We start from the raw sequence: 13,133 nt of genomic DNA, 5'->3' as shown, positions 1-13,133 counted from the left end.
TGCAGGCCCATTTCCATGCCCTACTGTGCTTCACCAGGCAATTCTCACAATCGGACCCTTGCCAGCCAGGCTCCCCCCTCGCTAGCTTCTTCGCTGATGAATAGTGAAGTATGCCTCAGTATGATGTGTGATTGGTCTGTGTGGCTACCCCGTGACATGCACTGGTCTACACAGCTTGATTTTAGCTGCAGATGAGTCCTGAAGTCTGGGATTACACCCCCTCACTCATTTTGAAGTCATCACTGCATGGTAATGCCCACTTTACTTTTCACAGGGTCTTTCTCTTATTCCTTCTAGAAAGACAGACAATGAGGGTATGCCGTTAAACACATAAACATATATGTAAGCACTCAGTAGTGTGTTAGCTGCATGTGTGCAGGAGTGTGTGTGCGCAGATGTCAGAGGACACCCTTGGTGTCGTGCTCAGGGGTCGTTTACCTAATTTCTGAGAAGAGGTCTCTTGCTGTCCTGAAATACACCAAGTAAGCTTGGCAGGCTGGCCAGTGAGCCACCTGTCCCTGCCTCCAGTGCTGAGATGACAAGAATGCGCCACCAAACCTGTTCTTTTTTAACAAGAGCACTGGAGCTAGAACTGAGGTCCTCAGGTCAGGCATGGTGGTGGCACGTGCCTTTGGGAGGCAGAGGCAGGAGGACTTCTGTGAGTTTGAGGCCAGCCTGATCTACAGAGCGAGATCCAGGACAGCCAGGGCTACACAGAGAAACCCTGTCTTGAAAGACCAAAAACAACACTAACAACAACAACAAAAGTGTTTGGGTCCCCAGCTCTTTGCCAGCTGGGCCACCCCAGCCCAGGAGCACATTACTAAAGCAATTTCCTGCTGGCGCCCCTGGAAGTTTCCTCGTGTGCACACCGCCCGCTTTAGCCTTACTCCGCCTGCAGAGAGCTCCAACAAACCCTAACCCTGCACGCACGGTCTACTGGCAATTAATGACCTCTTTAGAAGTTCCTCAGCAATCTGCCTGCAGCACTTTCTCTAAAAAGCCACTTACTGTATAAAAACCTATTTGATGATATTTTAACTGCAAAAGGAATATTTAGGAATAACTTGTTTTGAGATCAGAATGCTCAGTGACTATGCCAGACCGAATTTCCTAGCTTCTCTCCATAGTTTACCCTCTGAAAGGAAGAACCTAAGTTATGGGGAAACCCAGAACACTCACAGGTCCTCTTACCATCCCTCCACTGGTCACATTCTACCTTAAACTCGGATGTGGCACACGAAAGCTTGTGACTCTGGCCTCTGTGGAAGGGACTTCTGTGTGAGCTGCCTTTTGAGGGGACCCTAGGAAGGGAGCCAAGCCTTGAAAGGGGCTGGACGGTCACTTACAAAACGTGTGAAGAGCTGGTCACTGATGTAGCGATGCACCTTCTCGAACTGCTCCAGGTCGTGGTGGCCCCTCTCCATGCACAGATCCCACATGCTCATGGCGGCCACTACTTTCACACATGCAGACTCCTGGAGCCCGTGGGAAAGACACGAGTGAAAATACGAAGAACTTTCTGGTCTTCAACAGTCACCCTGAGCAGTAGCTTACCTACTTGAAATAAGCATGTCTTTATAAATGATGTTTGGGGCACAGAGAAAGGAACTGTAGTTACAGAAAAACTGGTGAATTTATCAGTTTAGCATTTTTCTATACCCCAGTAGGAGAAAGTTATTTTTTGTTATTATTAAGTTTTTTTTTTTTTTTTTAAAAAGCAGGCCAGTGATACTGCAGGGTTTGGGGGGGCAGATGGATCTCTGAGTTTGAGGCCAGCCTGGTCTACAGAGAGAGTTCCAGGGTAGCCAGGGCTACACAGAGAAACCCTGCCTTTAAAAAAACAAAGACAAACAAACAGAAAGATTGAAAAAATGTACATGGGTGCGCATGTGGGCCCCTGTGGAGCCCAGAGGAGGACATTATCCCCTGAAGCAGGAGTCACAGATGGTGAGCTGCCCATCCGATGTGGGTGCTGGGAATCAAACTTAAGTTCTTCAGAATGGACCTGAAAGAGCTTTTCTCTTTTGATTAGGGAGTCTTCATGAATGTGTGTGTCATTCCTGAGCAGGAGCCATGCTAATCTTGTCTGTATTGTCCTGATTTTAAGTGTATGAGCTGTCAAACCAAGTACCGAGAGTTTCTTAATTCACCGTAAGTTATTCAACTCGGAATCAGAGGATTCCTGCAGGATTAATGAGCAGTCCCCTCCCTGCTCAAGCCTTGGCGCACACTGTCCCTTCCCGAGGTCAGCTGCTTCAACCTCCCTCTTGAGAACCTGTCAACCCCCCCCCCCACCACCACCACTGCTGACTCTGGCTCCAGTGACGGCTTCCACCCTCCTCAGAATCTTCCCATCACTACAACAACAGCCTCTGTCAGATGATGCGGCTAAACCTTGTTCATGTCTCCTTGTCCACACCCACTGAGATGTGAGCTCCAAGAAGGCAGAGATCGGTTGTGTTTGCTGGCTCAATTATCACGTGCTGACGAAGTGAACCCCACGGGAGAGGGCCCTGACCCCCCATGACTATTTCTGAGTCCTCAGCTAGATTGTCTACTTGGCACAGTGATTGACGTTTTAAGTTTAGGGAATGCCTACTGTGTTGATATTAATGCAGATGAAATCCAAATACTTAAAATCTCCATGAGTACATTTCAAAGATCAACAAAAATCCCCTTAGCAAAAAACATCTTAAAATCTTAATATCATATACATACGGGGAGTCTGATATTTAAAAAAGCCTATACTTGGTCAGCAGGATAAACTGAAAAGAATCCCCAACTCTTCTCTAGAGGAGAACTAATACCAACGGTGATGGTTTTCTTATTTCCTCTTAAACAGCTGTTCGCAGGGTGTGGGGTGCAAAGCTGCAATCCCAGCATTCAAGAGTTAGAAGTGGGAGGAGCAGGAGTTCATGGTTATCCTTGGCTACATAGTGAGTCTGAGGCCAGCCTGGACTACCTAAGATTTACAAACAAAACTCCCGTGAAGTCCCATGTGTGATGAACACAGGGAAGTGCACAGCCAGCGGGCCTCCACACACGTGCAGCCATCTACTGCTGCTGGGAAGGACCTTTCAGCAGTGACAGAAGTGTCCCCTGCATGTCCCCTAACCTGCACTGCTGGTCAGAGCCACGCCCACCCATCAGTCAAATGACTGTTAGATAGATAGGCCCTGCCTTATCCCCTTTGTCACTTTTTACTGGAAAAAAAAAAACAAAACTGAGACAGTCTTGGCTGCAGCCCATCTGGCATCAAACCCACAGCAATCCCTCTGTCTCAGCCTCCTCAGACTGGGAGAACACTACCACGCTCACCTTACCCTTTGTTCTTTTATAGTAAACATTTTTTTCAAATCAAGAAATCTCTTTGAAAGGAAACAATACTCACTTATGGCGAGAATACAGCAGACACCCTACAGTGCCTACACACAGCGTTCTAGTCAAGAGAATTCCAAGAAAAACAGCAAGGACCCTGGCCCACCTGACCATCTGGCCTTTAGCTCCTCCTGTTCCCTAGGGTTCTTATGGTTCCGACAGCTCAACTTTACAAGGTGAAAGTTAAGATGGCTGATCATGGTGGCTCACACCTGAAATCCCAATACTCAGAAGATGGAAGAAGAATCAAATGTTCAAAGCCAGGGCTGGAGAGATGGCCCAGTGGCTCAGAGCACTTGCTGCTCTTCCAGAGGTCTGAGTTCAGTTCCTAGCCCCTGTGTGGGGCGGCTCACAACCACCTGTAACTCCAACTCCAGAGGATCTGGCATCCTTGGCAGGCACCCACATGTATGTCTGCACATCCCTCCACACAGACACACAAACAACAAGTCTTCAAAAAATGTTTAATTCCATCTTACGATACATAGACACAGCAAGTCTGAGACCAGCCTGGGCTACATGAAACAGTCCCAAACTCAGAAGGGCGTCTCCATAACTCTCCTACCTTTGTTCTGCCCACCTTTCGTTATCCCAGCCCCCAACTACGGCAGGCATTCCCTGGGAACCTACCAGCCAAGCCTGCCAGAGAAGTAAGTAGGCGAGCTTCAGATCTTCTCTCTCCCTTCTCCAAATCCAATCCCTCCTCTCATCCCCAACTCTGTTGCAGACTACCTGCTGTGGCCTCTCTTCAACATCCCACCCCCTTTTCACAGGGGATTAAGTAGATCCTGGTGGAACACTCTACTGTCCTTCTCTCCTGTGGACCCCCACTGCTCCCCTCCTTCTAGTCCATCCACACTCCAAAGTATTGGCTCCCAATACCTAGGAACACATTGTACCCAGAACCCCCAGGGGTCACACCCAGCAAGATCCCAGAAACATTTCCTACCAGGCAACAGCCTCCTAAGAACCAGAGAGGGCAACAAAAACCAAGGAACAAAATACCCACCCAATAAAGACAAGACCAGATATCAGCCTCTAGAATTACAATCATCCCAAATCCAGATGCCTAGATCCCAGCCCACACTACTATATGCAGTAAAACTTTCAATCACAAGATGGAGAAAGAAAGGTATTCCAAGACAAAACTCAATATAAGCAGTCAATATCTACAAATACAGAAAGTGCTAGAAGAAAAACTTCAACTGGAAGAGGTTAACCACAACCAAGAAAACACAGGAATAAGTAATCTCGGGCCAGCAAATCAAAATGGGTTGGGGGGAAAACACACCACAAGAATAAAATAACAGGAGTCAACAAACACTGCTCATTTACAGCTCTCAACGTTGATGGTCTCAACTCCCCAATAAAAAGACACAGACTAACAGAACGGATTCGAAAACAGGGTCTACCCTTCTGCTGCAGCCCAGAAATACACCTCAACATCAAGACAGACATCACCTCAGGTTAAAAGGATGGAAAAAGATCCAAGCAAATGGACCTAAGAAACAAGCTGGTGTAGCCATTTTAATATCTGACAAAACAGACTTCAAACCAAAACTAATCAGAAGAGATGGAAGGACACTAGATTCTCATCACAGGAAAAAGCCAAGAGGGCATTGCAATTCTTAACATCTATGCACTAAACACAAGGGCACCCACGTTAATAAAGGGAACACTACTCCAGCTGAAATCACATATTGACCCTCACACACTGAGAGTGGGAGCTTCGATACCCCACTCTCACCAGGGGATAGGTCATCCAGACAAAACTAAACAGAGAAATACTGCAGCTAACCGATGTCATAAACCAAACGACCTAACAGACATTTACAGGACATTTCAACTAAACATAAAAGAATATACCTTCTTCTCAGCAGCTCATGGGAACTTTCTCCAAATTGACCACATAATCAGATACAAAGCAAGTCTCAACAGCTACAAGAAAATTGAAAAAAAAAAAACAAAAAACAAAAAAACAAAACACAAACAAAAAAAACCCCTGCATCCTATCTGACCATGGATTAAAGCTGGATTTCAACAACTACAGAAACAGAAAGCCTACAAACTCCTGGAAACTGAACTCTCTACTGAATGAAAAATGGGTCAAGACAGAAATTAAGAAAGAAAAGCTTTCTAGAATTGAATGAAAATGAAAACATAACATCCCCAAACTTATGGGACACATGAGAGAGGTGCTAAGAGGCAAATTCATAGCACTAAGTGCCTACATAAAGAAACTGGAGAATTCTCATGTTAGCAACATAGCACATAGGAAAGATCTAGAACAAAAAGAAGAAATCACACCCAAAATGAGTAGACAGCAAGAAACAATCAAACTCAAGGCTGAAATCAATAAAATAGAAACAAATAAACAGTGCAAAGAATAAATGAAACCAACAAAGAGTTGGTTCTTTGAGAAAATCAGTAAGATTGATTGACAAACCCGTATCCAAATTAGCTGAAAGGAAGAGACTATCCAAATTAACAAAAGTAGAAATGAAAAGGGGGATATAACAGACACCAAGGAAATCCAAAAACTCCTAAGAACAGACTTTAAAACCCTGTACTCTACTGAACTGGAAAATCTAAAAGAAATGGATAATTTTCTTGATAGATTCCACTTACCATAGTTAAATCAAGATTAGATAAACAACTTAAACAGATCTATAAGCCCTAATGAAATAGAAGCAGTCTCCTAACCAAAAAAAGCCCAGGGCCAGATGGTTTTAGTGCAGCATTCTACCAGACTTTCAAAAAAGAGTTAATGCCAGGACTTCTCAAATTATTCAACAAAATAGAAACAGAAGGAACACTGCCCAATTCATTTTATGAGGCCACAGTTACCCTGATACCTAAACCTCATACATAGAGACCTAATAAATAAAATTACAGACCAGTTTCCCTCATGAACATAAATGCAAAAATTCTCATTAAGATACTTGTAAACTGGCCGGGCGGTGGTGGCACACGCCTTTAATCCCAGCACTCGGGAGGCAGAGCCAGGCGGATCTCTGTGAGTTCGAGGCCAGCCTGGGCTACCAAGTGAGTTCCAGGAAAGGCGCAAAGCTACACAGAGAAACCCTATCTCGAAAAACCAAAAAAAAAAAAAAAAAAAAAAAAAAAAGATACTTGTAAACTGAATCGAAGAACATGTTAAAAAGATCATTCACCATGATCAAGTAGGTTTCATCCCAGAGATGCAAGGATGGGGCAACATATGTAAATCAATAAATATAATCCACCATATAAACAAACTGAAAGACAAAACCCACATGATCATCTCATTAGATGCAGAAAAGGCCTTTGATAAAATCCAACACCCCTTCATGACAAAGTCCTGGGGAGATTAGGGATACATGGGACATACCTCAACATAATAAAGGCAGTTTATAGCAAGCCCACAGCCAACATCAACTTAAATGGAGAGAAACTCATAGCAATTCTGCTAAAATTAGGAACAAGACAAGGCTGCCCACTCTCTCCATACCCATTCAATAAGGTACTTGAGTCTCAGCCAGAGCAGTAAGACAACTGAAGGAGATCAAGGGGATACACATTAGAAAGAAGACAAAGTATCTTTATATGAAGATGATATGACAGTATACGTAAGGGACCCCAAAAATTCCACCTGATAAACATTTCAGCAAAGTAGCAGGATATAAAATTAACTCATGAAAATCAGTAGTCTTATACACAAATGACAATAGGCTAAGAAAGCAATCAGGGAAACAACACCCTTCACAATAATCTTAAAAAATATAAAAATAGAGTAACTCTAACCAAGCAAGTGAAAGACTTGTACGACTAAAATCTTTAAGACATTGAAGAAAGAAACTGAAGAAGATGTTAGCAGATGGAAAGATCTCATGGACCAGTAGGATTAATATAGTAAAAATGGTCATCCTGGGGCTGGAACTGGTTTAAGAACACTTGGCTGCTCTTCAGAGGACTCAGGCTTAATTCCATGGCTGCTCACCACTGCCTGTAACTCAAGCTCCAGGATATCGGACACCCTCACACAGACACACACACAGGCAAAATACCAATGCACATAAAAATAAAAATAAAAAAATCATTTTTTAAAAAAGGCCATCTTTACCATTCTACAGATTCAATGCAATCCCCATCAAAATTCCCACACAATTCTTCACAGATCTTGAAATGACAATTTTCAGATAAAATAATTCTGAATAATCAAAGAACTACTGGAGGTATCACCATTTCAGATTTCAAGTCATACTACAGAGCTATAGTAATAAAAACACCACAGTATTGGCACAAAAACAGACACATTGATCAATGGAATTGAACTGAAGACCCAGACATAAATCTACACACCTACGGACACCTGATTTTTTGATAAAGCCAGAACTACACACTGAAAAAAAGAAAGCATCTTCAACAAATGGTGCTGGTCTAATTGGATATCTACATGTGGAAGAATGCAAATAGATCCATGTCTATCACCCTGCACAAAACTCAAGTCCAAGTGGATCAAAGACTTCAACATATGACCAGACACACTGAACCTGATAGAAGTGAACGTGGGGAACAGCCTTGGCACAGGACAAGACTTTCTGAACTGAACACCATTAGCACAGGCACCAAGATCAACAATCAACCAATGGGACCTCATGAAATTGAGAAGCTTCTGCACAGCAAAGGACACATCATTTGAAAAGTGTCAGCCTACAGGATGGGAAAAGATTTCTCTAGCTCCACATCCGTTGGAGAGCTAATACCCAAAATATATAAAGAACTCAAAAAAACTAGACATCAAGAAAACAACCCAATTTAAAAATGGGCTGCAAATCTAAACAGAGAATTCTCAAAAGAGGAAACTCAAATGGCCAAGGAACATGCAAAGAAATGTTCAACATTCTTAGTCATCAGAGAATGCAATCCAAAACTACTTCGAGATTCCACCTTACACTAGTCAGAATGGCTAAGATCAATAACATGAGTGACAGCTCACAGTGGTGAAGATGTGGAGCAAGGGGAACGCTCCTCCACTGCTGGTGGGAGTGCAAACTCATACAGCCATTATGGAAATCAGTGTGGCAGTTCATCAGAAAGATAGGAATCGATCCAGCTACACCACTCTTGGGCCTACACACAAAGGATGCTTCATCCTATTACAGAGACGTTTGCTCAATCAGCTTCTCTATTCATAACAGCCAGAAACTGGAAATAACCTAGATGTCTACCAATGGATGAATGCATAAAAAATATGTGGTACATTTACAAAATGGAATATTACTCTGCTGTTAAAAAATGAAATTATGGAATTCACAGGTAAATGGATGGAACTAGAAAAAAAAATCATCCTGAGTGAGGTAACCCAGACCCAGAAAGACAAATATGGTATGCATTCGCTAATATGTGGATGTTTAGCTATTAAGTTAGATAAGCAAGCTAGACGGTAGAACCACAGAGGTTAGGTGTAGAGTAAGGGACTGGGGGGAAAGAAGGAAGGGGAAAAAGAATAGATAGTTACGAATAGACTGTGGTCGTGGGGAGGGTTGAGGGTAATGACAGAGACGGGGATGGACTGAACAGGAAGATCAAACAAGAAAGGGGAGGGGAGAGGGGGATGAAGGAGGGACAGTTAAGGGCCATTTGAGGGGTCATATAGAGACCCAATACAGTAGAAGCTTCCTAAATTATGTACACATAATGAAGGCAATCTGAATAAAATCGCCAAATAACAGGGGAAACAGCCCTGACTAGATATCTTTCATCACCAAATGAAGTTTCGGTACTGGGAGTGGGTTATATCTAATCAAGTTGTTGGAAAGGGGTCCTATGAGAACCCCCAAATAACCCAGGCTGTTGCAAAGGCTCTCCACAAACTGATGGTAAGACCTTATTGCTGAAAATAACACCCATACAACTCACTAAACGTGGAAAACCAAGCTGGAGCCTGCCTAGAGCCTTCACTCCTGCTGGCTCGTGTTCTTGGTACTGGAAAGGTACTCTGCATGCTACCAAAGGAGAAACGTACACACCATCCCAGCTACAAACCCTCCGATCTACAGTGTGTCCCCCCGAAAGATACCCTGGTGCAATGGTGGCACAAAGCTTGTGGGAGTCACCAACCACCCTCTGATTTGATCTAAGGCCCACTCCATGAGATGGAGCCCATACCTGATGCTGCCTGGGTGGCCAAGAACATGAGACTAGATAGCCCAGGGACCTAGGGGAATATGAGACTAGATAGTCCAGGGACCTAGGGGAATATGAGACTAGATAGCCCAGGGACCTAGGGGAAAACCAAATACTACTGTTCTACTAAAGGAACTTAGCAATAAAATGACTCCTGATGACACTCTGCTATCCTCATAGATCAGTGCCTTGCTCAGCCATCATCAGAGAAGCTTCTTCCTGCAGCAGATGGGAACAATACAGAGACCCACAGCCAGACATTATGCAGAGAGTGAGAAACCTTGAAAGACTCAGCCCTAACCCAGATGTCACCATCAAATCCCTCCCCTTAGGGCTCAGGGAATACTGAGGAAGAGAACTTGGAAAGAGTGTAAGAGCCAGAGGGGATAAAGGGACAGCAAGGAAACAAGGCCTTCTAACACAGCAGGACTGACCCTTGTGAACTCAGAGACTGAGGCAAGGGCCTGCATGGGTCAGTACGGAGGGGGTCCTAGAGAAGGGAACACATGTCCCCAGCCCTAACCCAGAAGCTATCCCCAGTTGATGACCCCCTTACAAATGAAAAATTGGTTTTCTCCAAGGGAGTCTCAGCAGGGAGACAAACTACTCTTAGGGTAGAGCGCATGCCCACCAGTAGATGGCCAAGAACAAGCAAACAAAGTGGCATGTTTGGGATTCCTAGTCTTAGAATGTCATGTCAGGGCTTTCTTTTTTTTTTTAATTTACTTTAATTTCTATTTTTACATTTATTTAATTATTTATTTTTAAGTTCTACAGATTTTGCGTTTTTATGGGATTCCTGGACGTGGGAACAAATATTTCTGTTTCTCGAGCCTTTTGTTTCCTCCTGTTCTGATTTGTCTGCTTTTGTTTTCTCGTACTACATTTTATTATTATCCCTAGGTGACTGTTTTCTAATGGGAGACAGAAAGAGGGCGGGTCCAGGTGGGTGGGAAGGAGGGGAGGACCTGGGAGAAGCAGAGAGTGTGGAAACCATAATCAGAATATATTGTATGGAAAAAGAAACTATTTTCAGTAAAAGAAAAGACTATAAAGTGCTTATCTTCTAAAGGTGGACGAGCGGTCATTTCAGTCCAGAGTGCTTTCATTAAACAGCATGCGGTGAACAGCTCAGAGGAGGAAGAGTGACCCTAACTGATACTCACCCGGATATGCTGGAGGTAGAGGGACAGGTCTCGGATAAAAGATTTAATCAATCTCTCCTGCATCCGGAAGTTCTTTTCTGTCTCTTCAAACACTTCATCTTTCAGCTGTTCAAAAGGAGTGCTTTTAGACATCTGGACTTCCTTTCAACAGGCCTTATTGGCAAAAATATCTTAGAAACATCTTTCACCAAAACAATGTAAACTTGCTGTTTCCTAAATCCTATCAAACTGAGTTTGGATGCCTGCCTCTATACTCTGAAATCTCAAACAGATGTGGACCTGCCTACTTCCAAACTGACACATTAACTGTCTCTCTGTCTCTCTCTCTCTCTGTCTCTCTGTCTCTCTGTCTCTCTCTCTCTCTCTCACACACACACACACACACACACACACACACATACACACACACACACACACAGCCCCTCCCCTGCTCTCCATGAAGGCTCAGATGAACTCAGGTTCAGAAGCATGCTTTCACTGAACTCCTGTTTAAGTACACGACGGTGTTCAGAAAGAAAATTCGAGACGGGGAGAGTGAGTCTCTTCTGCCATTTATTTTCCACTCCCGTTACCATCTGTATGTGACGCACAGGATGAAGCCTGGAGACTTCCAGGTCTGCAACTGCTGAGCTGTGGTTCGAATTGCTCAATCTCTTACTTTCACATTTCCCTCCTCCTAACAGAAGGCATCCATCTAGATGATCTCTTAATCCCTCCAGCTTGTACCCCTGCACTGGGGATCAGGTACTCCAAATAGATCGGAAGCGTCTTCGAGGCATGAAGACCACAATAACTATCACATGTTGGCCCAGCTGGCCTCCTAATTCGCCTCTGTGCACATTATAAGCAGCTTGGTGGCTGCAGGGCCCTATCTCCACTAACTGGCAAAACCAGAAGAGGCACCAAGAACGGTCCCGTGCCAACCCACGCCAGCTGTCCCCAGGGCCCTGCAGAGCTGTCAGACATGCTGGGCCTGCAAGCACGGGTCTCACCTGAGGAGCGAAGCCAGTGAGGTGTTTCAGGTGGCTGCTGACCCGGTTGGACTTCTTGATGATGGAGTGGATGTTCAGCTTGGAGATCTTCTCCATGAGGCTATCTTCGTCTCCTTTGCGGTACTTAAGTACTAGGATGCAAGTCAGGGCCACTGGTCAAAAAAAGCCCCCCTCTCAGCCGAACTCAGCAGGTCTACCAGCCCAGAAACACACAGGTTTTCAGTGAACATAAAATGAAATTAACCCAAACAGGAACGAGGGCTTGTCTCCAATAACTTAAAACTGAACAGACAAAATACTAGTGAAAACCCAGTCTGGACAGAGGCGTGGCTCCCCAGGCAGAGAGAGGCTGGCAGCCGGGGACATCTGTGAGTGCAATGCCCAGGTCTGCCACTAATCAAGGCTCAGCTTCAGAAAAGCCATCTTACCTCTTCGAGCTTAATATTTTTGAACCATCTAAGGTTAGTGTATGATGGTCGCATATACAAATGAGATATTGACAGACAACCATTTCACACAGGAAAGCCACTGGGTCATACTTTAGGCATATTCGCAGACAGAAGTCTGGAGGTTACAGTCGATGTGGAGCGGAAAGGCCACCCTGTCACCGTAGAAGAGGACACTGTATCAGGAGGCTGAACCCAAAGCAAGGCTCCAAGGCAGGGAGCTCCGGAAGCCACAGCGGAAGCCACAGCGGGCGAAGGCAGGGGGTGGGGGTTTCATGTGGATTACTCCAGCACAGTGCACAAAAGAGCCAGGAGAAGCCGAGAATTCTCCACGACGACGACCTCTGAACCCAGACTCAGTGCAATCACCACACTGCGCCTGTTGAGTATTCCGTCAGGACTGTGACAGAGAGTAAGAGCTCAGCTCCTTCTGTGGGGAGCGAGTGGGCATCCAGTCAGCTGACTGCACAGGGCTGGGGGGGAGCGGAGGGCGCTATCAGAAAGCAGGTCACTGGGCACAGGTGGTAACAAACAGGGTCTGGGGAGGGCGTGGTCGGGGGTTTTAAGACAAAAAGCCTGAATTTAGCAGGCAGCAGCAACACTCGAATTAGATGAGTCAGAAAATAACCTAAGCAGGTGTTGAAAAGGCCTGCTTTAGAGGACCTGACGGGACAGTGTGTGACAAAGACCCCTCATGTCACCACTGTCTAGTTCAGTGGCTCTCAACCTTCCTAATGCTGAGACCCTTTAATATAGTTCCTCACGTTGTGGTGACCCCAACCACAAAATTATTTCATTTCGACTCCATAACTACAATGTTGCTTCTGTTATGAATCACAATGTAAATATCTGATATGCAGGATATCTAATATGGGATACCCAAGGGGCTGTGCCCCACAGGTTGAGAACCACGTGTCTAGTCTGTCTCCACACCTCCTGCAGAGGCATTCTCTGTCCCACCACTTACTGCTTAATCATCC

The 13,133-nt window shown here is 44.8% G+C and overlaps 1 protein-coding gene and 1 non-coding gene across 4 annotated transcripts in view; both read right to left on the bottom strand.

Moving 5' to 3' along the window:
• Dnmbp (dynamin binding protein) overlaps window positions 1-13,133 on the bottom strand; it is a 106,770-nt gene that overhangs the window by 8,863 nt on the left and 84,774 nt on the right. For all 3 annotated transcript variants that reach the window (XM_052762336.1, XM_052762337.1, XM_052762338.1), the window contains 3 exons: window positions 11,708-11,838; window positions 10,716-10,820; window positions 1,350-1,478 (listed from right to left, as the gene is read on the bottom strand). In XM_052762336.1, coding sequence (XP_052618296.1) covers window positions 1,350-1,478; window positions 10,716-10,820; window positions 11,708-11,838 — 365 coding nt within the window. The remainder of the gene's footprint in view (window positions 1-1,349; window positions 1,479-10,715; window positions 10,821-11,707; window positions 11,839-13,133) is intronic.
• Window positions 2,027-2,134, bottom strand: LOC128095774 (U6 spliceosomal RNA). The gene has a single exon (XR_008213378.1). It is a non-coding gene; the product is annotated as a U6 spliceosomal RNA (small nuclear RNA).

The sequence above is a fragment of the Peromyscus californicus genome, unplaced genomic scaffold (genome assembly GCF_007827085.1).
Source record: "Peromyscus californicus insignis strain IS unplaced genomic scaffold, ASM782708v3 Scaffold_4__1_contigs__length_199733344, whole genome shotgun sequence".
NCBI classification, from domain to species: domain Eukaryota; kingdom Metazoa; phylum Chordata; class Mammalia; order Rodentia; family Cricetidae; genus Peromyscus; species Peromyscus californicus.
The sequence above is the reverse complement of the archived record's forward strand: the minus strand, read 5'-3'. Positions and strand labels throughout refer to the sequence as shown.